General features: G+C 36.6%; 1 protein-coding gene across 15 annotated transcripts in view; it reads left to right on the top strand.

The window, feature by feature from the left end:
• MYCBP2 (MYC binding protein 2) overlaps nucleotides 1–27,887 on the top strand; it is a 266,407-nt gene that overhangs the window by 211,758 nt on the left and 26,762 nt on the right. For 13 of the 15 annotated variants that reach the window (XM_067016840.1, XM_067016846.1, XM_067016845.1 and 10 more), the window contains 13 exons: nucleotides 6,796–8,439; nucleotides 9,446–9,615; nucleotides 10,385–10,629; nucleotides 12,619–12,786; nucleotides 14,802–14,959; nucleotides 15,918–16,117; nucleotides 16,967–17,116; nucleotides 18,403–18,563; nucleotides 19,623–19,779; nucleotides 19,949–20,173; nucleotides 22,246–22,311; nucleotides 23,404–23,643; nucleotides 23,960–24,058. In XM_067016840.1, the coding sequence (XP_066872941.1) occupies nucleotides 6,796–8,439; nucleotides 9,446–9,615; nucleotides 10,385–10,629; nucleotides 12,619–12,786; nucleotides 14,802–14,959; nucleotides 15,918–16,117; nucleotides 16,967–17,116; nucleotides 18,403–18,563; nucleotides 19,623–19,779; nucleotides 19,949–20,173; nucleotides 22,246–22,311; nucleotides 23,404–23,643; nucleotides 23,960–24,058 (3,683 nt within the window). The remainder of the gene's footprint in view (nucleotides 1–6,795; nucleotides 8,440–9,445; nucleotides 9,616–10,384; nucleotides 10,630–12,618; nucleotides 12,787–14,801; nucleotides 14,960–15,917; nucleotides 16,118–16,966; nucleotides 17,117–18,402; nucleotides 18,564–19,622; nucleotides 19,780–19,948; nucleotides 20,174–22,245; nucleotides 22,312–23,403; nucleotides 23,644–23,959; nucleotides 24,059–27,887) is intronic. The other 2 variants (XM_059042286.2, XM_067016836.1) reach the window with 1 other exon arrangement.

Raw genomic sequence — 27,887 nt, 5'->3', positions numbered from 1 at the left:
ACATTCTGTTAGTGCTTATACATATCTACATTTATGTGTGTATATATTTTTTAAGATATAGAAAGAAACCTAATTCTATAGATCCATCACAAACAACGCTAATAACATTTTGTCAAGTTTACAGTAGAATGACAGGAACAGTGTTTCTGACTTTCTTCACTCAATTTAAACCCTGGTAATTGTACATTTGCATTCTTCTCTGAATAGTACTACAGATATTTTGACAAATAGACTCTTAACACAGGCAGTAAATGGTTAAGCTTAACTTATAATTCAGATATTCTGGAAATTACTTATTTTAAAACTATTTATTTTTAAAAATATAAAAAACTAGTTTATTGATTATTGAGGAGACAATATATAAACTATACCTTCACTCTGGCCAAAAGATGTGAGCAACCAAACAACATGCAGATAAGAAATAAGTACAGTTAAGTATAAGTATTATTCCCACATCTGTCTATTGATGTTTTGGAGGATTTAGAATAAGGTGATAGTGATGATAATTATGTACTCTAGCCAGCAGCTGCCTGGACTGACAGCTTTAAATGCAAATTCACTGGGTATAATCCGAAGAAAATGTAAACACTTACTGGAAAAGATACACACACTCCAGTGTTCATAGCAGCATTGTTTATAATTGCCAAGGTATGGAAGCAACCTAAGTGCCATCAACAGATGAATGGATAAGAAGATCATTACTTCATTGTTGACTCAAACCTGAAAGGGTATTCGCCCCTTTCTAAATCTCAGAACTGCAGTTTTGTGTACTGCCACCAGATGGTGACAGGTGCCTTGATTCTTCCAGTGTATTGTCCCAATAACAAGGTCAAGGTCCTACCTGATACACCAAAACCACAATTTGTCTTTGTCCAACTGAAATGAGAATGCTTTCCTTATTAAAAAGAAAAGTTGTACTGTTTTATTATTATCATTAGCCTAGGGGATAATTTTTTAAAATACAGTTTACAATGAGCTCAGCGTTTCTATGACCAGAGAATGAATGAAGTACCCCAGGGAACTTGATACTCGGGATTTAAAACCAAGAAAACGAAGAATAAATGACATGTAAAGAACCTTATTGTTAATAAGGGGATACTTTATACCAAACAAACAACGTTGACTTCAAATGAGTACTGGAGCAAAAAAATCCAGCTTTTTATATTGTTTTAAACATTATTCTCCTTAGTTAACTATATTATGACAAATCAAAATTCTACCGACATTAATTTAATAATTGATTGTTTTATCTATAAAGCAAGGTAAAAAGGAGCATGATTAATCTTCATCAGATGTCTAAAAGTTGATCAGTTTTTTCTTCTGTGCATAGATAGCAAAGTATCTCTTAAGTATTACTTCCATTTTTAAATTGAAAGACATAAATCTTTTAAAAAGTTAACTATTTCAAAGTATTTTAAACATGAGCTTGTGAAAATTAAATGTCTAGAACAAGTGTTGTGTGAAATCACAGCTTACTGTATTTAGGCATTTAACAGTAACCTTTTGTAGACTTTCAAAAGATGTTTCTTTCATCTTATTCACTCTGAATCATACCTGGGAATCCAGTCGCTTTAGGTTTTGTAACATATTGGAAAGACTTCAAGGATGATTTGGCTTCAAAACTTTTTCCAGGAGTTTGTCCTTAAACCTCTAACATCTTATCTAATAAGTGTCCATGTAGTTTTGTGCATTTATGTTACGGGTGCTTTTAATTAAGATAGTATTCTGATTTCCTGCTCCTGTGTCCTCCTGCTAAGCCCAGTCTTCACAGATTTTAGTGACCAAGCTACGAGACTATATCCTTACGTTGGCAGTTTGAATCGTCCTTGAATTCCAATCAAAAGCTGGCACTCTCCTAACTGACATTTTCAGTGAGAGTTGCGGAGTAAGTATTCTATGAGATTGAAATAGCATAAGACCTCATTTTGCAGTTCCTGTTGCCTTTGAGTTTTACACACTTTAAAAAGAAGAATGCTCAAAAATATTAACATTTTAACATTTCTTTAACTTAGAGGAACATGACTTGTTGGCATGTGTCTCCATCCCTCCATCCACTCCTACCATTCTCTCTTGAACCAACTACAGGGGATGTTTGCAGTTGTCCTTATCCACAGAAATTGCTCTATTCAGTTTTTGACTTTTGTTTTGCTGAGTTCAACTGTCAGCTCTAAGATCTCATTTTACTTGCTCTGTTGGCAGTGTTTGACAGGATTGATCTTTCTCTTTTCCTTGAAACACCTTCTTCCTTTGCCTGCTGGATATCTCCTACCTCAGCTGTTCATGTCCAATCTCTTTTCTACATCCTCCTCTATCTGTATTCCTAGGACTGTCCCCACGGGTTTGGTCTCTTCTAGGCCTTGCTACCTAAGTTGTCTTATCCAGGCATGGAGTATTACCCAACATCTGCATGCTTATTACTCTCAGGTTTATCACCGCTCCGTCTAGGGTGTATTTGTTCATTGTCTCTCCTTTTACTGGAAGATAAGCTCCGTAAGAGTAGGGACTTCATTTCTGTTTATCATTTTATGCTTAATTCCTAGGACAATGTCTGACACATAATACATACTCAGTACCTTATATGGAAGGATTCTTGGTTTTATGAATCGTTCATCTTTAATCTTGGCCATAATAATGAATCAGTCAACTATTACTTTTTCTGTTTTGCGAAAAATGTATGTTGTATTCATTTTTTAAATTTCAATAATGTTAAGAAAGTTATCTCCTTATTACCTGAATTTTTTTCAGCTCACTTGATTACATTTATTTTCATTACCATGAGTTAAAGTTTTAAATAGTGGACTTATTTTCAGATTTAGATAGAGATTTTTTTTTTGCATACTGCTTTTGAAAGACCACTTTAAAGGTTCTGTTAATTTTTTGAAAAAAGATAATTTTTTAAAATTTTAAGTACTTCATTTTCTTCATGGTGAATCATTAATGTGTCTGACATTTTCAGTGACTTGTAAATCTTTTTTGCTTTGTTTGTGTTGTGAGACTTTTTATAAACAGAATTTGGTATCTCAGTAATAAGATCGACAAAACAAACACTAAATATTGGGATTAGCACTAACATTTTTTACTGAGGATGGACTCAGAAAAGTAGTTGACCATAAATGTCAACTTGGGTCCATTCTGAGATACATACTGGAAAAATTATAGTCATGTGTCCATACAGAAAACCAGGTGACAGTAGGTTAAACTGTAAGTAACATCTCTTTATCTCCCACTATTTACAAAAAAAAAAAAAAATTACTTATAAACTTTCATTTATAAGTAAGTGAGCACCAAATTAAAACTGACTTAAAGAAATATTAGTCTGAAAAGAAATGCTCAAATTTGATTTATCAGTGCTATGAATGTTTTTTAACTTTCAGGCTAACACATTTGGCGCTGTCGTTATTAGTCTGAATTAATTAATTTGACTTTTGTTTTCAGTTTTTAATTTTAGAGAAATAATAAACTTGCTGGAAAATTTAGCAGAATATAAACATTTTAATAAGTTAGTAGTTGCGCATACCATTTGAAATGCTTTGTTTCTGCTTGTGTTCTCTGCTAAATTTTTTTTCCATTGAATCTGTGCTGCTTCTTTGCCAATGTTTTCCACTGTAGAATCTCCATCTCGCAACCTTGCTTCTCGTGAGCGCATTTACAAAAATTATGGTGTAGCTGGGCCTGCCTCTGCTCTCTCATCTCTGTCTCACAAACTGAAGGGTGGGTATGCGTGCCTTCACGGATGGGCCATTCTTAATAAACCTAGGAGGTTTCAAGCAAGAAGTTTTAGTTCACCTCAGTCATTTTCATCTCATTCCATTTAAGATTAAAGTTTATAATTTTATTTAAAATTTGATATTCTGGGGTAATTTGTGATGTATCTGTTCAATATTGTATTGATTATCCTAATTGATATGCCTGTTTACTATCTGTAGGTTAAATAGAACTCTTGCTTAATTTCAAAACTATATGAGATATTAAATAAAATAAGTATGTAGAAATAAATGCCTTTGGGGAATAGTAACACCATTATTACCAGAACGAGGTGGTTTACATGTAAGCCATAAAGTACATTGTGATCTATAAGAATATAGTATCTCATGTGACAGCTTAGGCTTCAGCTCATTTTTTCTGTTAGGTAATGTAAAAATCATTTTCCTGTTTTAGTTTTTTTATGAGAAAGTTTGATAATTAAATTCTTTAATTTACCTTGGTTTTTAGGGCTGTCCTCTCTGGCATGAGTCTTCCTTATAGTATTTTCTTAGCTGTGTAGTTTTAATACTTTAAACTTAGAAATGTTTAAACTATTGACAATTGATAAAATGCCAGACGATTTTAAAATATGCTCTGGTCTTATAAAATACTGTAGATACCTAGTCACATATTTTTGTCTTAGTGTAATGTTTAATTAAACTTTTAAAATCTTATATTCCTAGAAATGAGTAAAACAGTTTTACATTTCTCCTTTGTACAGTTGACAGTGATACTATATAATATTGTAGTATAATTATAGAACCTGATCTCTGTAGTATATAGTCTTGTGTAACCTGATATATAGTATATACTATGGCATATCATATTACAGTAGAGTATTATATTATTATAGGGTGGTACTATATAACCTTTTATTTATAATTTTGGCATTAAAATGTGCAGGTTATTAATGAATACCTAATATTTAATATTTTTACTAATCTGTTTGAATATACTAAATTTTTATCCTGTCCTGTATTATTTTTTCTTTAGAATCTTTTGAGATTAAAAAAGTGTCCATTATTGCTTAAACTTACATATGATAAACATTATAACAAAATTAAGTGAAGAATGTGAAAGTATTTACGATCTAAAGCTTTTTAACAAATTGTGTTGATATTTATTGATACGTAAATCAGCCACATGACCATTTTTAGTAATACTTACTGCACGTTTGAAACCCCAGTGAAGAAGATAAACATCAGTTAGTTAGTATGTGGGTTTACCACACTTAACTAACTTGACGTATTTGTTTTTTAAAAATATATGAAATATATTTTGGAAAAGTAAATTTTTTCAGCAGGATTTAATTATAATCTGACATCTTGGAAAGAAATAATTTTGCATTATTTATGTGCCTAGACTCCAACAGGTATTCAGCTGTCACCACTTACAGATCTTAAAAAAATATTCACCATTACTTGAAGCATAGAAATAAGGTATACAGCTTCCCATACTCTCTGGCCCTCTCTATATAACAAACATTTTTGCTAGCATGTGACAGGTGGTGTTCCTGATATTTGGAAGATTCAATTGTTTAGCCAGTCACAGTGGAGATTTCCTTTATGAGGAATTGTGCATCATTAATTACAAAGCAAACCTCTTCCAATTCACGAATTAATCTTGTAGAGAGAGGGGTGCCAAATATTAAAGATTTACTGCTTATTTGTCTAGATTCAGCATTATGTATGGTTCAGCTCGTGAAATAAATGTGATGATGAAGGCATTTCCAGCTGTCAGAGTAATAACGAAAACTAGTGCTCCAGACACCAGTCACTCCAAATTAGTGGCCAGGACTAAGCTGATGCTTGGTTCTACCAAATACAGTATATTGGTTTATAAAATCTGACCGTCACACAACAAGGGCTACTGTCGCCTCTGCCCTGTGGCCGTGGGAGCCATAAAAGTAAAAAGTGAGTTTTCCGAGAATCTGAAGATTTGTGACTAGCAGAAGGGAAAGAAACTAAGAAAATAGGAATTTGTTTTGCTCATTTAACAAAAACACTTAACTTTGCCAACCCATTCTTGACATGACATCAGTGGAGAGTGGTAAAGAGCAAAAGTACCAGCCGTTGCAGACCTTCCGTGAGGAGGCAGATGCCATGGCAAAGCTCTCTTGACGTATAGGTAACTAGGCTGTGATTCTACGCACACACATTGCAAGCAAGCCCCAAAACACGTTTCTAGTTTATCCACATTTGTTCATATCCCTGTAAAAAGGAAAAAGAACTACAGTGTAACGAGAGTCATCTCAATTTACTAAGTATCCTTTTTCAAAAAATATAAATGCTTCTAGCAAGGTTTATGGATTTTCAGTTTTTCATGTCACTTGAATCACTTCAATCAGGTTGCTTTCCTCCTAACAGTGAACTAATATCACTTGCACTGAGGGTAAAAGTTTTGATTTTAGGGAGGAAAGATAATCTTGAAGGTTGTACCACAGACTGACAGCAAAGACGACCTGGCTCTAATGCCTCAAAGGAAAGCACGAAGTAGTAGGAAGGAGAGACACTGAATGAGGGCCAGGATGCCAAAAGCAAGTGGTGCTCGTGTAGAAACATCTAATGCTTTGCCTAGGAAAGAGCGAGATTATTTTTCTTTTTATCTTTTTTTTTTTTTTTCTGTTATGCTCCTGACTCCTTGTTGAAAGGCCCCAGAATTCAGACTTGTAATTCTAATTCTGAGGATCCCACCATTTTTCTTCTTCAAGCTCTGAGTTCTAAACAGCTAAGCTTATGAACTAAATAAGCTTTTAGAATATAACCTCTTTACAAATAACAGACTGCCTGCATTACATGTAATTAAATAATAGCTTTAGAGCATTCATACATTAATTATAAATTATTCTAATCCAAACATTAGAATATTAGAATTATAAAATTACGTAATAGAAATTTGACAAGAATTCCCCCTTTATTCTTGAAGTATTTTTGTCTGTGACAAGCAATACAAATTTTTTTAGCTATGTTTTTTAATTTCATTGTTTAGTGGCTAAATCATCAGTAAGTTAAAATTGTATTAACAAGTTTCACTATGAAATGGACCATACAGGTGACCGAGGAACTATCTCAACATCTTCTAGACCAGTCTGTACATCAGGAAAATCAGAACTGTCCTCCAAACACAGCAGAACACTTAAACCCGATGGACGTATGAGCCGGACTACTGCTGACCAGAAGAAGCAGAGGGGTACAGAAGGGCTATCGGCTAGTGAATCTCTCATGTTGAAATCCGATGCTGCAAAGTTGAGGTCAGATTCTCATAGTAGGTCGTTATCCCCCAATCATAACACCTTGCAGACACTAAAATCTGATGGGAAGATGTCTTCTAGCTTCAGAGCTGAATCCCCAGGACCAGGTTCTCGGTCATCATCTCCTAAGCCAAAGACTCTCCCAGCCAGTAGGTCTAGCCCCTCCAGTGCTAGCTCTACACGCTCCTCCTCACCGCATGATAAAACTCTACCTCAGAAAAGCACTGCTCCTGTGAAGACGAAACTCGATCCTCCTCGGGAACGATCCAAATCGGACTCTTACACCCTTGATCCAGATACCCTCCGCAAGAAGAAAATGCCCCTCACAGAACCATTAAGGGGACGATCAACATCACCGAAACCAAAACCAGTACCAAAGGATTCTAAAGACTCCCCTGGATCCGAAAATAGAGCTCCTTCTCCCCACGTGGTACAAGAAAACCTCCACAGTGAGGTGGTTGAAGTCTGCACTTCAAGTACTTTAAAAACGAACAGCCTAACAGACAGCACCTGTGATGAAAGCAGTGAATTTAAGGGTGTGGATGAAGGTGCAAATAAAGTTCATTTCAGCATAGGGAAAGCACCACTGAAAGATGAACAGGAAACAAGAGCGTCCCCCAAAACAAGCCGGAAATGTGCCAATAGGCACACCAGGCCCAAGAAGGAAAAATCTAGCTTTCTCTTCAAAGGAGATGGATCCAAACCTTTAGAGCCAGCCAAGCAAGCCATGTCCCCTTCCGTGGCTGAGTGTGCCAGAGCCGTCTTTGCCTCTTTCCTGTGGCACGAAGGCATAGTACACGATGCAATGGCTTGTTCTTCTTTCTTAAAGTTTAATCCTGAACTTTCCAAAGAACATGCTCCTATAAGAAGTAGTTTAAGCAGCCAGCAGCCTACAGAAGAAAAGGAAACCAAATTAAAAAATAGACACTCATTGGAAATATCATCTGCACTGAATATGTTTAATATTGCACCTCATGGACCAGATATATCTAAAATGGGTAGTATCAACAAAAATAAGGTATTGTCTATGCTTAAGGAACCCCCTCTGCATGAAAAATGTGAAGACGGGAAAACGGAGGCCACTTTTGAAATGTCCATGCATCACCCAATGAAGTCTAAGTCTCCTCTTCCCCTGACTCTGCAACATTTAGTGGCTTTTTGGGAAGACATCTCTTTGGCTACTATCAAAGCAGCTTCCCAGAATATGATTTTTCCAAGTCCTGGTTCTTGTGCAGTCCTTAAAAAGAAAGAGTGTGAGAAAGAGAATAAAAAGGCCAAAAAAGAAAAAAAGAAAAAGGAAAAGACAGAAGTTCGGCCCAGAGGTAATTTGTTTGGTGAAATGGCCCAGCTGGCGGTAGGAGGACCAGAGAAAGACACCATCTGTGAGCTCTGTGGAGAGTCACATCCGTACCCAGTGACATACCACATGAGACAGGCTCACCCAGGTAAGTGATGTTACTGAATACATGTAAGTACTTTGTGTAGAAAAACAAATTAGGTCACTTTGACTTAACCTGTTCCGTGAATTATGCTAAAGTACAGGGAAACTTTTGCCCAGAATTTATAGTGTCTTACAATGTAATTTTTAAAGTGCTTTATCAATACAGTATAGGGTTTATGAAAAATAGTTAAAGAAATCTAATAGTATGGTGGTAAGGCAATCTAGTACTATTTCATTTTAATGTATCACATTCTGAGATATTGTTAACTTTTTAAATATTTTATGTGTTACCCAAAGGATGCTGTTAAAGTGTCCCACACAATAGAAATAAGGACCTGTCCATTCACACAATAGAAATAAGGACATGTCCATTCACACAATAGAAATAAGGACGTGTCCATTCACACAGGAAAGATCGCGACATTAGGTCTCCTTTGATTGTATTGTTTTCCTGTTCAGAATTGCAAATTAAATTAGATTATACTGATTTCTTTGGGCATTTTCCTGTGGAAGAAATATTAACTGTTTCATCAGAAGACAGTTTTATGTTTTAGGTAAATGTAACGATTTCTGTAACAATTAATTTCCAAAATTCACTTCTTATGAATTTGGGTAAATGTTTTTCTCTTCCTACATATTACACTGCAACCTTTTGTAAAATACATGATTTGTAAAATATATTATTCTCACAGAGCGTTTTATACCTAATACCTGTCTTCTCCAATTTTTTTAGCATACTTAAATAAATCTAAATGTACCCGTATCTTAACATTTCTTCTCATCTGCCTGTATAGAGTATCGTCAGTATTTTAGGCATCGTTTACTTGATTTCTTTTGGTTACACCTGCAATTTTGCTGATATAATTAACAACCCAGGTGGCGGTTAGATATTTGCTTCAGTATTTTGCTTACTTTGAGAAGGAAGAGCTGTCATTTATGTACAGGTGGCAAGGAGCAGACTATTAAAGACACTTAAAGTGTTAAATTTTTATTTATGTTCTTACTTCAAGGTTGTGGCCGGTATGCTGGTGGACAAGGTTACAATAGCATTGGGCATTTTTGTGGAGGATGGGCTGGTAACTGTGGTGATGGTGGCATAGGGGGAAGCACGTGGTACCTGGTGTGTGATCGCTGTAGAGAAAAATACCTCCGTGAAAAACAGGCTGCTGCAAGGGAGAAGGTATTTTTATTTTGTTCTGGCTATGCTGTTAGTGGTAAGGATAAACGTTGTAAAAATCTCTTTTTATGATCATATTATCAGACAACTCCACATAATTGATATTAAAGATCAGCCTTCATAACAGGAATAATATATAAATTTAATTTATGTACCAGGTCAGCTGTTTTTAATTACAAAAACAAATTACATCTTGGGATAACACAAAGCAACTCTCCTGTAGCACACATACCTTATTGACAGATGTTTACTGCGTAATTTTTTATTATTAATTTGTCTGCTAGTCTACACATATATATAGCTTTCCCTCTTCACCTTTATCTCTCTTAACTCTCTCTTTTTCTTTTCCCTTTTCCTTTTCTACTCTTTATCTCCTCTCTCTTTTTCTTAATCCCTAATTATGTTGAGGACTCATGGAAAGTCAGGATCATTCACACTAGTGACACACCTAGCTAAAAAATTTGCCAAATATACACTCACGCACACACAGATCATTTACTCTTTTATTTAGATAACTACATTTAGATTTTACTACTTAGGTTTTTTAACTTTCCCAAGGAAAGAGAAAAATATAGTTTGCATTTGATATAAATTAGTTTTAATAAGTTCAGGAGAAGCATGAAGTGAATGTTGTTTTGGGGAATCACTTTTATTATTTTTAAAGTAGTTCTACAGTGTTTAATAATTTTTATTGGAAATTCGAAATATTTAGGTTAAGAAATTTAAAAGTTGAGTGTACGTAGGATAAGATCCCTACAAATTTTCTTTCCAGGTCAAACAATCTAGGAGGAAGCCAATGCAAGTCAAGACTCCTCGTGCCTTGCCCACTATGGAAGCTCACCAAGTGATTAAAGCCAATGCCCTCTTCCTGCTGTCCCTGAGCAGCGCGGCGGAACCAAGCATTCTGTGTTACCATCCTACAAAGCCATTCCAGTCTCAACTTCCCAGCGTGAAAGAGGGCATTTCTGAGGATCTTCCTGTTAAAATGCCTTGTCTCTACCTGCAGACATTAGCTAGGTAATACAACTCGGCTGTTGTTTTTTTTTAATCACTTTGGATTAACAGCTACTGTTCAATATCATGCCCTGAATTTCCACACTACAGTACATATTGTGTACAGTAAAGTGACCTCCAGGAATTTATTTTCTGAGTTGCCTTAACTCAGAAATATGACTGGTAGAGGTTTAAACTTTAGAGTAGGAGGTATTTGAAAAAAATATGTAAATACGTTGATTTGTATTATTATTAATACACAGTATGTCTTAGTAAGACTTCAGCTATCTTTTACTCTTTGGTAGGCAGACGTCAGTGTGTTGATAGTGGGGAATGCTAAAATGGAAATAAACTGATATTTGCTATCCAAAATCTTTCATTTTTCAAATTATTAATTCTGTTAGCATTTATATGTTGGTTAGGTGAGTACCAGCTTTGTGTTACACTATGATGAATATAATAAAATCCTGACTTCGTGTGTTCACACTCAGCTGGAGACAGATATGTAAAGGAAACATTTAAAATGTTACGTGAGGAGTACTTATGATAGAAGTGTGTATAGAATACTGTCATAGCATAAGAGAGTGCCTGAATCTTGCCAAGGAAATAAGGAAAGGTTTCCCAGAGGATCTGACATTTTAGCAGTCTTGAAGGATAACTAGAAATCAGTCAAGCAGGAAATGAGAGGAGAGCAATTCCTGACATAAACCACATATGTGAGGACACAAATGAAATAGCATTACACATTTAAGGAATACAGGCTTATTAAAGTATTAGTTACCAGGAGAAATATATGAAGTGTTTTTTCCCAAGACCAGGTAATGCGTGGCTCAGTAGCCCGTGCTAAGGTTGGATTTTATCCCATAGAGGAAACAGTGGATAAAGAAGAATTTTAAACAAGGAAATGCGTGAACTGGTTTGCAGTTGGAAGATCGCTCCGCTGCTAATGTGGAAACCGGATCAAAGGGCATAAGTGAAGATGGAGAGAAGCCTGTTAACAGTGTACTGTTTTTCCGATATTGGTCTTTGCTGGTGCAACCCATGTGTTCATGCATTGTACACTAAATGCTCTTTAGATACTCTAAAACAGCCTTTCATAGGCCAAATCCAGATTTTTTTCCATCAGCTGACAAATGAAGATTTCTAGAAATTGCCTGCTGCCGTGGCTTACCAACCAACAGTTCCATTTTGAGAAGCAGAGTTATGTAGTTTGTTTGTTTTTGTAATTATTCAGTAAAATGAGTGGGAAACAAAAATGAAAATGTGAGACTAAGTACATTTGGGACTGTGGAGGAAATCATCAGGAACGCCAAGTACAGCAAGCCTTCAGCTTCAGTCACCTGTTTACTGTACTTAGCCTAGTACCTCTCTGTTCCAGTTTGAAAAGGATAGAATCAAATGGTAAAACATGTAAAAAATGCTGGCATACTCTAATTATGGATTTTATATTTTTAGCCCTGTGGGGAATAGATATGCCTCTAACCCATGGAACATTTCATATATCTAATCTTTTTCAAATTTCACTCTTAAAAAAGAAAAAAGATCGGTCACCGCCTGTGCTTTAGTAGTCCATGCAAGAAATGTCATGAGCCTGAAGCAAGGCAGTGATGATGGGGAACAAGAAGGGGAATAGTGAGAGGGAACCTGGTATCCACAGGCCTAAGTGACTGGTCATGGTCGAGGGCTGAGCCTGCTGTGACACCGAGATACTTCAGTGTAAGGCACCTGGATAGCTGGTGGAATCACTCACTAAGACTAGAAGATGGAAAAGTTCTAAAAAGGAAAGAAAATAAATTCAATTTTGGATTTGAAATGTTTATGGTACCAGGAATATCTATGTGTAAAATTTTCAGACTTCTGTCTCCTTTCGCTTACATCTCCCACTATTTTAATCCTTTAATCCTCAGTCACAGACTTAATGAGTTGCTTTTACTTTTATGAAGGAGATTAAAAATAGAAAGTTATCTGTATTGCCATCATACTTTTTAAGTTATTGGGTTTGATTTAATGCAGGCATCATCATGAAAATTTTGTGGGTTATCAAGATGACAACCTATTCCAGGATGAGATGAGATACCTGCGTTCAACATCTGTACCTGCCCCATACATATCAGTAACTCCTGATGCGAGTCCTAATGTATTTGAAGAGCCAGAGAGCAACATGAAGTCCATGCCACCCAGGTATTTGAGTTATTTTCTTTCTGTTGAGTCCAGTGGAAGAAAGACTGTAAGCTAGAAGAGAATGCTCTAGAAGTCCTTTCATACATACCTCCATCTCGGGAAGGAAGTTGTGTCAACTCTGCTAACTGTTAGAGCAGTAAGAAAAAGCATGCATTCGTGAATCAGGTAAGGTCCTTGATAGCAGAGGCAGATCCAGTTGTAGAGAAAAGATCAACTAGTGAAGTAATAAAGGATTCCATTTCCATTGTATATTATATCATTTAATGCTGTAGTAAATCAGACTAGAGAAAGGTCACTTTGAGGCAGTATTTAGAGAAGGTTTCATGGGAGAAGTAGCACTGAAAGTAGATCTTGAGCTTCTTGGATTATTACTTGCAGTGTTACCCCCGGCCCCACCCTACCCCCTTATAATATCAGAGTAAAGGGCTTCTTGAAAACTGAAGAGAAGCATATATATATAATGCAGAAGGAAACAGGGTACCACTGAGAGTTTTTAGAGGAGGAATGACATGGTACAAATGCAGAAATAGTCTCACAGTGTCAACTGAGAAGCTGAACATTTCAATCAAAGATGTCAGCTGTGTGTGTGGAATTGGATTGTGTTGGCAATGGTTGTTATTAAAGACAGATGGGTAAAGGAAATATTTTGGAGGAAAAATCAGTGTGACTTGTTGAGTGACGGGATAATGAAAAGGATCAGTTTAGGATAGCATCAAGAGTTCAGGCATGAGTAACTGTGAACATGATGTCGTTAGAAAGGAAACCTTTGGGTTTTCTTGTGTTGCTTGAGTTTCTTCACAAGCTTGATCAATTTTATAAGAACAAGTCATTATTTTTTAGGTTGTACAACAGTTTTTTACGTTGATAGATAAACTTCCTCTAAAAGCAGAAAAGATGTCTTGTGCTTTATAGTAACACCATATATAAAGTGAATTAAATTAACATATCCCTATATTCCGGCCATTCTGGAGCCAAACAGTGGAAACTGACAGCCAGGCACCTTTACCCCAGTTAGTTATGTACAACATTTATCGTCTGTTCAAACAAGAATGTGCACACGCTTAGGCAGTGAGGAAAGAAAATGGCCAGGGAGTTAGCCACTTACTAGAAAGTATATAAGCTTTACTGAGGGACATAGGATTTTAAACCTGGCTTGAACGATGGAAAGGAAACAACTCTAGAACTTAGGGTGAGAGCAAAAATACCCCAATATGGAATGAGGTGACAGAGAAAAGAATACATGAAAACAATAGTTTATAAATTTGCCTTAGAAAGTAAAGAAAGGTATTTCTCTTTTTTATAAAATATCTCAATAAAGGAAATTATATAACCATCTTAATACTTTTTCAAGTGTTTTTTAATGCTGGTGTAGTAGATAGAAAATTGTTGGTTTCCTAAAGCCTGAATGAAAACCATTGAGTTCTCATATGGATGTAAGTATAATATAACTGACACTAGAATTCAGTTTGTCACCCACCTCTCAGTACACTTTGGTGCAGCCATGCTCTGGATAGGGCTTTGGGCAGCACCCCCAAAGAATGAGAAACCTCACAGAACACTCAGCACCAAAGGAAAATTGCGTCCTTTCACTTTCCATTTTATTAGGTCTCTGTATGTACATATCGATTTTCTTTCTATTCAGTGCTGTTATGAATATATCTGCCTGATTTTCCTGAATATCATGACACATGTCTTCTACCACGGTGCTTTTGATTCTGAAAGGAGCTTAGAACATTTGAAGCCTTTTCTTCTTTTTCATTTGAAATGCAAAGTAGATTTAAGAAAACTAAAAGTTTTAAGATGCAGTTCTGAAATCAGTCAAAATGTGGCTACATTTGGAAAGATCAAATTATGATTTAAAGAGAGATTGTCAAGTTGGCTTTGACTTTGTATTCTTCCACATGAAATACGGGTTCCCGTATTTGACTATACTATTAAAAACTAAATAAATATAGTTATCACATCAGTTACTTTTTCTCTTGAGGTTTTTATCTGTCATCTTGTTCTATCTGCAGTTTGGAAACCAGTCCCATAACTGATACTGATCTTGCCAAGAGAACTGTCTTCCAAAGATCATACTCAGTTGTTGCTTCTGAATATGATAAACAGCACTCCATTTTACCTGCACGAGTTAAAGCCATTCCTAGAAGAAGAGTTAACAGTGGAGACACTGGTAAGTATAAAATAAAAAAGAAGACTGAGTGATCCAAATGGTTTTATTTGTAGATATTTTTTAAAATCTAATTTTTGAAGGCAGAGGAATGGATTAATTTTAAATTATGATAGACATTCCTTTTATGTGACTTAGCCATAAATGTGCCTCTCTGAATTTCACATCTCAGTTGGAAGAGACACCCAGAGATCATCCAGTGTTATTTAAGAATAAATTGACCTGTAAAGTACATTACTTGTTAGATATCTAAGCCAAATATTGCTACCGTTCTCCCTTCCACTGAGCTTCAGTGAACCAGCAGTTCCAATGACTTAACACTTTCACAGTGATCTTCCCACTCGCAATAGAAGCTTATAACTCCTGTAGCTACTACCACTCAAACAGATAATGAAAACTGGGGATATGGCTAGCTCTTAATCAGTAAAAATGTTAGATAATCTGGACCAATTGATATCAGCAGCCTCAAATTGGGGCTCAAGAATAAAGAAACCCAAGAAAAAAAAAAGGATAATATGTTAATGATTCATCAGGCTGACCACTTACTAAATGAAGATCTGACCTAATATTTATAGGTAAATGATTATGTATCTTATTGAAGATCTTCAAGGAAGATATTAGTGAGAATAAATCAAATATTAATGATTTATAGGTTCATTCAACAAGTATTTTTGAGCTATTTTTGAGGTACCATTTGTTATAAAGCAGTCCTGTAGAAAATGATGGGGATAAGATGTAGATTCCATTTAGGGAGAAAATAAATCACTTCATGTTTAGTGTTTTAGAAAGCATGGACTTTAGATCCAGACCTGCAAAAATAAAAACAAAAAAACTGCAAAGACTCTAAAGTGAATAAGCTAGATAGATACTATTCATTAATATCATCTTAAATACATTAATCATATGTATTACCTATAAAAGTTAAAAATTTTCTTTTCTTTTTTTTTTTTCCTTTAAATAGAAGTTGGTTCTTCCCTCTTGAGACATCCATCTCCTGAGCTTTCCCGGCTAATCTCAGCCCACAGCTCTCTTTCCAAAGGAGAACGAAACTTCCAGTGGCCAGTTTTAGCCTTTGTTATACAGCATCATGATCTGGAAGGTCTTGAAATAGCAATGAAACAGGCCTTAAGGAAATCTGCTTGTCGAGTTTTTGCTATGGAGGTAAGGATACATTAATAGAATTATTGATTCATTCATCATACAGTTCAGGTGATGATTCTATTTAAGGATGTCACTTTTCTACCAAACAGAAATTGTGACAAATTAAGAGACTTCAGTGAATAGAAATTATCGTGTTCGCAACAAAATTAAACTCAAGTTTATGAATATAAATGAATTTAGAGTTTCATAGTTAAGCGCTCTAAAAAACTTTATTTCTGCATTGCTTCATTATTTGAATCCTGATAATATCTTTTTAAAAAAGCTTTTTGTAATCACAGAGTCTTTTCAGTTAGAATAATCCTGCAAAGGGGATGAAAAGTGGGCTTTGGAGTTGTAAATTTAACAGTAGTAACTTATCTGAGTCTCTGGAAATGGATTGCTATATATCATAGACTTGTGTATAATAACTTTTTTTTCTTTATCACGGGTAGGAGGTAACCTGCCATTTCATCAATGGGAGCAATATGAGTATATTTAAGTAAATGGTAGCTTGTGTAGAACTTAAGAAACATTCTGTGTTGATCCTGAATGCAAGTTGGAAAAAAAATGTGCATGGGTAAATTAATATGAAGACAAATTTTTGAAATAAAAAGTATTTGGGAAAGTATTTTGGTATTGCATTTCATAGGTATTATTTTCCCTATTATTATTAATTTTTTAATTAGGTCCCAAATTATTGACTGTGTAAGTTCAGTGTACTTTCAGTGAAATGAAGATCAGACTTCCTAGTATCTTTCCTTGAAAGACATAGTCCAGGAAGGTTCTTTGTTTCCGAATAAGAAAAGTCCTGCTATGTTCACTCGTATATTTTCTTTTTATCTTGGACTTATTTAACCCTCATTTATTCAGGCTTTCAACTGGCTTCTGTGTAATGTCATCCAAACAACTTCTCTCCATGATATTCTGTGGCATTTTGTGGCATCACTGACTCCTGCTCCAGTGGAACCAGAAGAAGAAGAGGATGAGGAAAATAAAACAAACAAAGAAAATGCAGAACAAGTAAGTGAGGTTCTTGGTTTTTTAATTGTCTGTATTTTTATAGGAGAGTAGAACTACTTTCAGATAGTGCAATAATTTTCATGAGGTCATTCACAGATTATATAACCTAAAGGCAGGAATAAAATTTCAGTGCTATGAGCAACATATTAACTATGCTGAGTAAAAGTCTTCTGTCTCCAAAAATGCTGTCAGTCAATTCTGATTTCTCACTAGCCATCACTGTCTTGAAGCAATCAGCTGCAAGATAAACACTATCACAGTGCAGTATAAGACAGATAAACAGGGCAACATTATTACAGAGAAGATCAGTCTACTTCACAACATTACTGTAAGGTACAGAGAGTAAAAATGATACTGTGTAGGCACATGAAATTCAAAAATCTTTGGCTAGAAGGGACTTCTATTTTATAGGAGGCAGCCTGTATCATGGAAAAGCATTGAACTTGGACCCTGGAAGCCTGGATTCCAGCCCCATTTCCACCTCTGTAGCTGTGACTTGTGGGCCTCATTTCTATTTCTAGAATAGAAAAGTAGAGGACTAAATCCTCCATTTAAAAGACTGTCAGAATAGGCAGAAAAAAACAAAAACTAGATACTGTTTATAAGCATCGCATCTAAAACATAAGGATAGAGGAAGATTAAAAGTGGAAAAAGGTATACTGGGTAAATACCAACCAAAATTAGCTAGTTGAACATCAGAAAAAAACAGACTTCAAGACATAATTATCAGTAGGGATAAAGAGGCTTTCTACAAAATGATAAGAGTAGCTCTGTGTAGTTAATGTAGGTTTGTAGTTAATAATATAGCCTTTAAAGAAGTAAAAATCAACAGAGCTGTAAGGAAAAACAGAAAAGAAAACCCACAATTACAGTGTGAGATTATCACGCATTCACGAGAGCTGTCTATTCCTGTGTAACAAACCGCCCCAAAACCCAGTGGATGAAAATGCTTGCTTCTTGGCTTACAGCTCTGTGGGTCAGCAATTTGGGTGAGGCTCAACTGAAGGGAACGGCTCATTTCTGCTAGTAGATTAGTGAGTACACTGGAATTGATACTCATATGTAGCATTTATTTGTTTGGTGATTTTATTTATAGGTGATCTTATCACTTTTTCCTTTAAAATAATACAAACATAATTAGTTAATCTTAATGGATTCCTTGGGTATGGTTTGATTTTGTTTACATTTCTGTTACATGAGTTATCCTTAAAGTGTACATTTTTGTGTGTGGGGACAATTCCTTCCAGCAGACAAATGGATCAACTTGCTTTCAATTTCTGTCTTAGGAGAAAGATACAAGAGTATGTGAACATCCACTCTCAGATATAGTGATTGCAGGGGAAGCTGCTCATCCTTTACCACATACATTTCACCGCTTACTTCAAACGATCTCTGATCTTATGATGTCTCTCCCCAGCGGCAGTTCGTTACAGCAAATGGCCCTGAGGTAATCTTATATCTAAGTATTGTAGGTACCCTGGGAAAGGGATTTTGTGGAGTAGTCAAAGCACAAAATGCTTGAAAGACCTCTTGAAATAGTAAGATAGAAAGAATACCTGTATTATGTGAATGGTGCCTCCCTCATGACTGTCATAATTTAGAATTGTCCTTCTCAGTTCATGCCTGTTGGCCCCTCTGTAAAATGTGGATAATATACTAATTAATCCTCTAAATTATCACAATCTGTAACAGTCCTCCTCACTTTCCCCTCTCTTCTACCTGAAATCACGTGTCTCAGTGCTACTCAACAGTAGAGTCTTAAATGTCACAAAAAGGGAGAGGGGATGAAATCTCAAAAACAGAAATCAAAATAGGATTTTGAAGTGAAAAGAATATCAAGAGAAATAGAGCCTAGTCGTATGCAGCCAATCCTACAACTACATTGAAGAGCATCGCCTCCTTTAAGTCCAGACCTGCTGAGATTCAACATTACTTTTACATTGTGGACCTTGTCATTAGAGCCATGTACTAGACTACACGTATAAATAAACCCTCCACTGATTTTTATAAAAAGAAATAGGTTGAAGGAGTGATTTTGGCTTCCCACATTCCTAACGATAAGACCAGCTGAGAGGAGATTTTGTTTCCTCCTCACAAGATTTTTGAAGTACAAAATGTGTTATACTCTGATGGATTACTACAGAATTGTAAGACTAATACATTTAAGAGGCTCTTATAGTTGGGGTAACACTTCTCTACAAAACTGATTTATTACCTTTTTTGCTTCTGTAGCCTTGACCTTCATGTATCCAGTTTGAAAACGGGTGAACTTTCCTTAGAATTTATATTGTTTGAAAGAAATGACCTTTATTTCTCAAAAACAAACAAAAAAAAATGAATAAAAGCCAGTAGAAATAATTTTGTTTCTTGAATTTTTAAAATTTGTATTTTTTGTACCTAGAGCATTGAGATTTCTTGAAATACTAGCTGCAGAGTGCTTTTTTCCAGGAATTCCTTAGAGGTTCCCGAAAAAAAATTTTTTAATGTATTACTTGTGCCTTTTTAGATGCTGGAGTCTGAAATTCAAGCAATCGGATCACCAGTTCCTCCATCAGAGCAACGTCTTTCATCACATTAACAATATTTTGTCAAAATCAGATGATGGAGACAGTGAAGAGAGTTTCAGCATCAGCATACAGTCTGGCTTTGAAGCTATGAGTCAGGTCAGTCATTTAGCATTGTTAATACTCAACGATGTATTGAAGGAGAAACTGAAAATTACTTCTAAATAATTTGATTCTTACTGCTATTTCTTAACACATGTCTGTTCGTTTTATTATCATGGGAGATGTCCACTTGAGTGTTATAATGATGTATATTTGTTTCTGGTAGGAATTATGCATTGTAATGTGCTTAAAGGACTTAACCAGCATTGTTGACATAAAAACTTCTAGCCGACCTGCCATGATTGGCAGTTTGACAGATGGTTCCACAGAAACCTTCTGGGAATCAGGAGATGAGGATAAAAACAAAACTAAGAATGTCACCATCAACTGTGTGAAAGGAATCAATGCCCGCTATGTATCTGTTCATGTGGACAATTCCCGAGATCTTGGGGTAAGAAAGGAAACTTAATTTGTGGTTCATTAGTTCTTTTCAGACCTTTATTTATCATGCAGTCTCATTTCTGAGTTTTAGCAAAGAGATTTTCATCTGGAATTCACCAACCAAAAACTATATCTTTATAGTTCTAAAATAAATCTTCAGTCTAAAAACAGATAAATACGACTGGGAGCACTGTGGAATACCAACTCTAAGAAAATGTCTCATTACAAACATACCATGGCTATAGCTAGCAATAGAAATATCTATTCCTTGATTTTTTACCTCCATGCCCCTGTTCAAGCTATTTCCTTGGCCTGAAAGTCCTCTCCTTAAACTCTGCTTTTCATATCCTTCCCAAAGCTAAGACCCGATAGGCAAATCCTCTCCCAGCACCTCATCTATAAAAATTACTCTTTCTCTCCTCTGAGTTCTTTTTTATATTACTCTGGTGGCACTTAATACACTTTGACCGATAGTGTAATTAGCTTTCAGTTTTTAATCCTCGCCCCCGGCCATCATGAGGAAATTGGGGGAAGTTCCTGGACTAACCTAAGTAATCATACATTGTATTCTCCCTAGCTCTAGCCTGTCTACATGTTTCCACTGAATTGAGCACTCTTCTACAGAAAGCATGGAAGAGGAAAAAGCATCCTATTTACTTGAGTGTTCAGAGCCGAGAAAAAAGTAGCACCAACTACCAAACTCCCACACTTTTACCCCATTCCTGGGGAAGAATACTTCTTGGGATTTTTTTCTCCTCTGAATGGAAGTGGCTTGCTAGCAGATATAGTATTAATAAGTCCCCTTGGGCCACCGCCAAGCTGCTCTGATCCCATTTGTGTATTTCCTTTCCCAGGGACAGCCACAGTGATGGGTTTGGGTCTCCTGTATGGGGAACGCCAACCACAGAAGTTCAGTGTACAGTCAGAGCACTCCTCGCCTTCCACGGTCACCCCAACTTCTGTCCGTCAGCTCAGATTGGACAAGGACTAACAGCTTAGCTAATATATCACTAGCTTACCTCCTCCTGAGACCCAACAGTTCAGTTGGTACAACTACTTTATCTTACTTGAAAGTCAAGTATAACAAATCAAAACATTTTTCTGTCAGGAACTCACTGCTCAGTACAGTGTTATCTTTGAATCATGTTGTAAGTTAGGACACACTTTCCCTCAAAACAATGGTTGCACTCAATGTGACATTTTTGTCTTTTATGAGAGATAATCATGATAATATTCATTTTTAAAAGCCCCAGTATGTATGCTGACATCAGTTTTTCTTTTAGGAAACCTCCTCTGATGTATATGCATCATTAAGACTTACACACCTCCGTGTCCCCGCAGCCTGCCCACCACACTGCCTTAAACACAGCACTTGTTGATATGAATTGCATCAGCCTATAGCACTTAAAGTATGCAGCTCTCCAAGGAAGTAGTATGTCAGTCTCTTTCTTGATGTGCTTGGCATAAAACTTACTCAAACTTAAGGTCTCTGGCTCTAGTACCAGTGTGACTCTTTTCAGTACTTAAAGGTACTGAATTTCTTTTGATATTTTACTTTGTGTGTTAATGTTCCTTCCCTAGTTTGACAGGCATCTCGAGGGGGTAGAACCTATCCCTCTCATCCATCCTTCTCCAAGTCCCTAAGGCCGTCTGGGTCCATCGTGACACTCACAAGTATTTGTTGCCTAAGCTGCCTGTCTTCCTCCTTTTTACAGCCGGAAACAATGAGAATAATGTGATAAAAATGGGACATGAGTAGCAAGGCAAGTTGCTGAAAGGCTTCATGATAAAGATAGAATTTAAATGATTAGACTTTGGATGAAAAGAGGGAATGCCCACCTCCTCTCTCAGAGCCCGTAGAGAAGGGCTGAAATGTGAGATTCAAGATGGAGTTTGTGAGAATAAGAAAAGACTGGAGTTGTAGGAACTGTCGTTGGTTGGACAGATGGAATGAAGTCAGTTAGGAAGGACTGTAAAAGACAGGCAGAAGAGTTGATGTTATATTGCTAGGCTGTAAGAAATCACTGTCAGTTCTGGAGCCAGGGACATGGCATAGTAACTATTTTGAATTGTTTATTTTAGAATAAAGTTACCTCAATGACCTTCTTAACTGGCAAAGCAGTAGAAGATTTGTGCAGAATAAAGCAGGTAATTAAAACTTTGTCATTAAATGTTTTACTGCCCAGGGAGAAATTTCTTCTTCTCAGTCTCCTCTGTTGAGTTCTAATTTTGGCATGCCACCCAAGTATTATAGAAAATCGTCTATTTACAAAACACTGAATTGGCAAATGGTCCATGTATAGAAATAGTTACAACCATCTGTGTTCTAAACATCTTACCCATTATTTCCCTAACTTCCTCTAGTGATGAGCAAGTATACCATGCCTATAGCCCTCCACCCTGACTCCTGCTCCCCTGCAGAGATTCAGGGTGCCTTAAAATTCATCATAGATCCAATTCACAACTGTCACCTTAATTCACCCACACTTCAGGTTGAAATGTAGGTTGTTGTCCTGTAGCTTGAAAATCTTTCAGTTATAACCCTGCGGCTATATCCAGGTTGAAAGTCAATTTACAAACCAAGTCTAGAAACAAGTTAAGTTCTATTTGGGCATGTGACCGAGATTCTGTATAAACTCACTTATTTGTGAGTGAATAGTGTCAAAAACCATTTTACAGTACACTGAAATTGAATCCTTGAAAAAAAGTTGTATTCTCAATGAAATATATGGAAATAAGTAATGACCAATGTGAATTTACATATTATATAATTTTTCTTCAAAAGTAAAATGTATTAAGTAACTGCGCAGCAAAAATCCTTGCTTTAAATGTGCTTTCATGTGAAGATGCACAAAACAGGACTTCATTGCTGATCATGTGAGTATTTCTACTTACAGTCAGTGTAGGTACAGTCATGTAAATGGTTTGCAGTGGTTTCACTTACGTAACTTGTGCTCAGAAGCCATATAGTAAGCAGATCTGCCTTTTAATTCTCAACTCCATCACTTACTAGATGTCTGCCGTCTGTGTTAACCTCACTTTCTTCATCTGTAGCTACTATAGTATTGTATTATCCTCACAAGGTTTAAATAAGATAATCAGTGTGAAATAATCTAATAAGCTTTTCTGTGGGTACAGTTATTTGTTATTTGAGCTTGCTGTTATTAATGCAAAGTCTAGGACAGTGATAAAGTAGTAGTACACCTGTATCAGGTTTCTGTCCCTTTTCTGCTCTCCTAGGTTGATCTGGATTCCAGGCACATTGGTTGGGTAACAAGTGAACTTCCAGGAGGGGATAATCACATCATCAAAATTGAATTAAAGGGCCCAGAAAATACACTGAGAGTTCGACAAGTTAAAGTTCTGGGCTGGAAGGATGGCGAAAGCACAAAAATTGCTGGCCAGATTTCAGCCAGTGTGGCCCAGCAAAGGAACTGTGAAGCTGAGACTCTACGAGTGTTCAGACTTATTACATCACAAGTGAGTGTCCTTACTACACATTTTCTAGCGCAGGATAAATTGAAATAATATACTACTTCGACAGTAATATCAAGAGGTTAACAGAATATTTTGGGAAGCTTGTTAGAGATTGCTGGCTACAAACGTGGCCCGTTTTTTTCTCCTCATAGCCCTGAATTCTTGTATTTCACTTTGCATTCATCTCCTGAAGAGTAGAGGTGTGCAGTAGGAATAGCCTAGTAGCATAAAGCCCGCAGAGCCAGCTACTGACTCCTCTAGCCTTCTCAGAGGAGGTTCTGCCATTGAGTTGTTCTCACCTCCTTCTCTTCTCCACCAGGTATTTGGAAAGCTCATCTCTGGAGATGCTGAACCCACACCAGAACAAGAGGAAAAAGCACTATTGTCATCACCTGAAGGAGAAGAAAAAGTATACAATGTATTTATTTATATTCTAAAAATATTTATTTCCCCTTTTCACTTTGTTACTTTTGTTCACTGAAATAATCCATGTATTGCTGTGTATTTTAATGTATATGTGATACTAGTTTCTGTATCTTTAACTAAAACTAAAGTTAATAGTTTTTACTTTAATTAGAAAGAAGATGAAGGAACTATCAGAAGATATTCACGTTTTGTTCATGTATGATCTAGCTGGTATTTTAAGTAACAACAGAATTTGCTCTAAACCTTGGGCTGTTGTGTTCAAATGTAGGCATTTGTAAAATCAGCTTCGTCATTGACTGTGCTGTGCACCTTCCGCCATCTTCTCTGTCCTTCACGGTTCAGCTCAAAAATAGTGTCTTCTGCATGAGCCTCCTTTATGATTGTTCAGGGGAAATCATAAAGAAGGTCGCGGAGAAGACACAAAGTAGTATGTCCTCTGCTAAGCTTCATAGTAATTTCTGTGTCTCTTCTTGGTTTCCTCTCTTGTTAGGTTTATTTGTATACATGTTTTATATCTTCTACTTAATTATACCTTCTTAAAGACCAAGTACATGTCTGGTTTGTCTTTATATCCACCATGGCATAACACACTTGTGTTCAGTGAATTTTTATTGGAATAACCTGTTCTTTATACTGTTCTTGAAATTTCTTCTAAAATGCATTTGCCTAACTTATTTGGTCTAAACTAAAGCATTATATCTAAGAGGAGAACCTCATCCATTTTCAAAAAGAGAGGTCAACCCTGACTAGTCTTCATATTCTTGTGTCTTTAGATGCTGTAAATAATCAACTTGACAGCCCTTTGAAAGATAATTTCAAGGACCTACCTAGGCTAACCCTGTGCCTTCTGATACAGTAGCATCTAAATCATCCACATTTTTATGTTTGGGTTCTGTAAAAAAAGGGGGATTTCATAAACTCTCATAATTTTTTTCGGCATCTTTAGGAGATATTTGCACAACTGCAAGACTGAGTAACTACTCATTAAATCAGCTGAATTTTAACAAATGTCAGTTCTTTGCTAAATAACCGTATGAGCTGGTAGCAAGCCCTCAAAAAGCTTACCTTCTGTTCTTAGATGTGAGCAGTCCATCCCCTACCACCCAAAAACAGATCAACGGGAATACTCTACAGTATATAATCTACTTTTTTTTTTTTTTTTTTTTTTGCGGTACGCGGGCCTCTCACTGTTGTGGCCTCTCCCGTTGCGGAGCACAGGCTCCGGACGCGCAAGCTCAGCGGCCATGGCTCACGGGCCCAGCCGCTCCGCGGCACATGGGATCCTCCCAGACCAGGGCACGAACCCGTGTCCCTGCATCGGCAGGCGGACTCTCAACCACTGCGCCACCAGGGAAGCCCCTATAATCTACTTATTAAGTGTGTGAAAAATTGCACGTCAGTTGCATGTCAGGATTTCAGAGTACATTGAGGTTATTGTTTGTGCCCTGGAGTGGTCAGAGAAGGTTTCTTGGGGGATATTAGACTTTGAGTTAGACCTGAAAGAGAATGGATGAAAGTCAGATTGATAGGATGGGAGCAAGGGCACCTTGAAGAGGCTGGCCAAACTCTAGGAGAGTGTATGCTGAGGCATTAAGATTGAATAGGAAAGGTTATGCTAGTGGTTCGATGGCAGTGAGATAACATAAATTTTAGGGGAATCATTTTATAAGTCAGGTTTTTGAAAAATTTATGTACAAAAAATACATCTTTTTTTTTTTTTTTTCTGTATGAGGGCCTCTCATTGTTGTGGCTTCTCCCGTTGCGGAGCACAGGCTCCAGACGCGCAGGCTCAGCGGCCATGGCTCACGGGCCCAGCCGCTCTGCGGCATGTGGGATCTTCCCGGACCAAGGCACAAACCCGTGTCCCCTGCATCGGCAGGTGGACTCTCAACTACTGTGCCACCAGGGAAGCCCCAAATTCATCTTTTTAAACTGCATCGTTTCAAATTTTGACTGGTGTATACAGTGGTGAAATCATTACAAGCAAGTTTTAAAACACATCTCTCCCAGAATTTCCCCATTGATCCTTTGCATTTAATCCCCTCATCTCATTCCTAGCCACTACCTGGCAACCACTGAGATATTTTCTGCCCCTATAATGTTGCCTTTTCCCAGGTGCTATTTAATGGCAACCCTGTAGAAAGTAGCCTTTTTATTATTTTTTTAATATGGTCTTTGTTTTTAACATCTTTATTGGAGTATAATTGCTTAACAATGGTGTCTTAGTTTCTGCTTTATAACAAAGTGAATCAGCTATACGTATACATATATCCCCATATCTCCTCCCTCTTGTATCTCCCTCCCACCCTCCCTATCCCACCCCTCTAGGTGGTCACAAAGCACCAAGCTGATCTCCCTGTGCTATGCAGCTGCTTCCCACTAGCTATCTGTTTTACATTTGGTAGTGTATATATGTCCATGCCACTCTCTCACTTTGTCCCAGCTTACCCTTCCCCCTCCCCGTGTCCTCAAGTCCATTCTCTATGTCTGTGTCTTTATTCTTGTCCTGCCACTAGGTTCCTCAGAACCATTTTTTTTTTGATTCCATATATATGTGTTAGCGTACAGTATTTGTTTTTCTCTTTCTGACTGATTTCCCTCTGTATGACAGCCTGTGGGTCCATCCACCTCACTACAAATAACTCAATTTCATGTGTTTGTTGGCAGTCTGTATCTTCTTTGGAGAAATGTCTATTTAGGTCTTCTACCCATTTTTGAACTGGGATGTTTGTTTGGTTTTTTTTTTGGTTTGTTTGGGTTTTTTTTTTTTTTTTTTTTTGATACTGACCTGCATGAGCTGCTTGTAAATTTTGGAGATTAATCCTTTGTCAGTTGCTTTGTTTGCAAATCTTTTCTCCCATTCTGAGGGCCGTCTTTTCATCTTGTTTATGGTTTCCTTTGCTGTACAAAAGCTTTTAAGTTTCATTAGATCCCATCTGTTTATTTTTGTTTCTATTTCCATTTCTCTAGGAGGTGGGTCAACAAGAATCTTGCTGTGATTTATGTCCTAAGACTGTTCTGCCTATGTTTTCTTGGAAGAGTTTTATAGTGTCTGGCCTTACATTTACATCTTTAATCCATTTTGAATGTATTTTTGTGTATGGTGTTAGGGAGTGTTCTAATTTCATTCTTTTACCTGTAGCTGTCCAGTTTTCCCAGCACCACTTATTGAAGAGGCTGTCTTTTCTCCATTTTATATTCTGGCCTCCTTTATCAAAGATAAGGTGACCATATGTGCATGGGTTTACCTCTGGGCTTTCTGTGCTGTTCCATTGATCTATATTTCTCTTTTTGTCCAGTACCATATTGTCTTGATTACTGTAGCTTTGTAGTATAGTCCAAAGCCCGGGAGCCTGATTCCTCCAGCTCTGTTTTTCTTTCTCAAGATTGCTTTGGCTATTCAGGATCTTTTGTGTTTCCATACAAATTGTGAAATTTTTTTGTTCTACTTCTGTGAAAAATTCCGTTGGTAGTTTGATAGGGATTGCATTGAATCTGTGGATTGCTTTGGGTAGTATAGTCATTTTTACAATGTTGATTCTTCCAGTCCAAGAACATGGTATATCTCTCCATCTGTTGGTGTCCTCTTTAATTTCTTTCATCAGTGTCTTACAGTTTTCTGCATACAAGTCTTTTGTCTCCTTAGATAGGTTTATTCCTAGGTATTTTCATTCTTTTAGTTGCAGTGGTAAATGAGAGTTTTTCCTTAATTTCTATTTCAGATTTTCCATCATTAGTGTATAGGAATGCCTGAGATTTCTGTGCATTAATTTTGTATCCTGTTACTTTACCAAATTCATTGATTAGCTCTAGTAGTTTTC

This window comes from Kogia breviceps, chromosome 16, assembly GCF_026419965.1.
Source record: "Kogia breviceps isolate mKogBre1 chromosome 16, mKogBre1 haplotype 1, whole genome shotgun sequence".
In the NCBI taxonomy this organism is placed as follows: domain Eukaryota; kingdom Metazoa; phylum Chordata; class Mammalia; order Artiodactyla; family Physeteridae; genus Kogia; species Kogia breviceps.
Note: the sequence above shows the minus strand (reverse complement) of the source record. Positions and strands in the feature narration are given on the sequence as shown.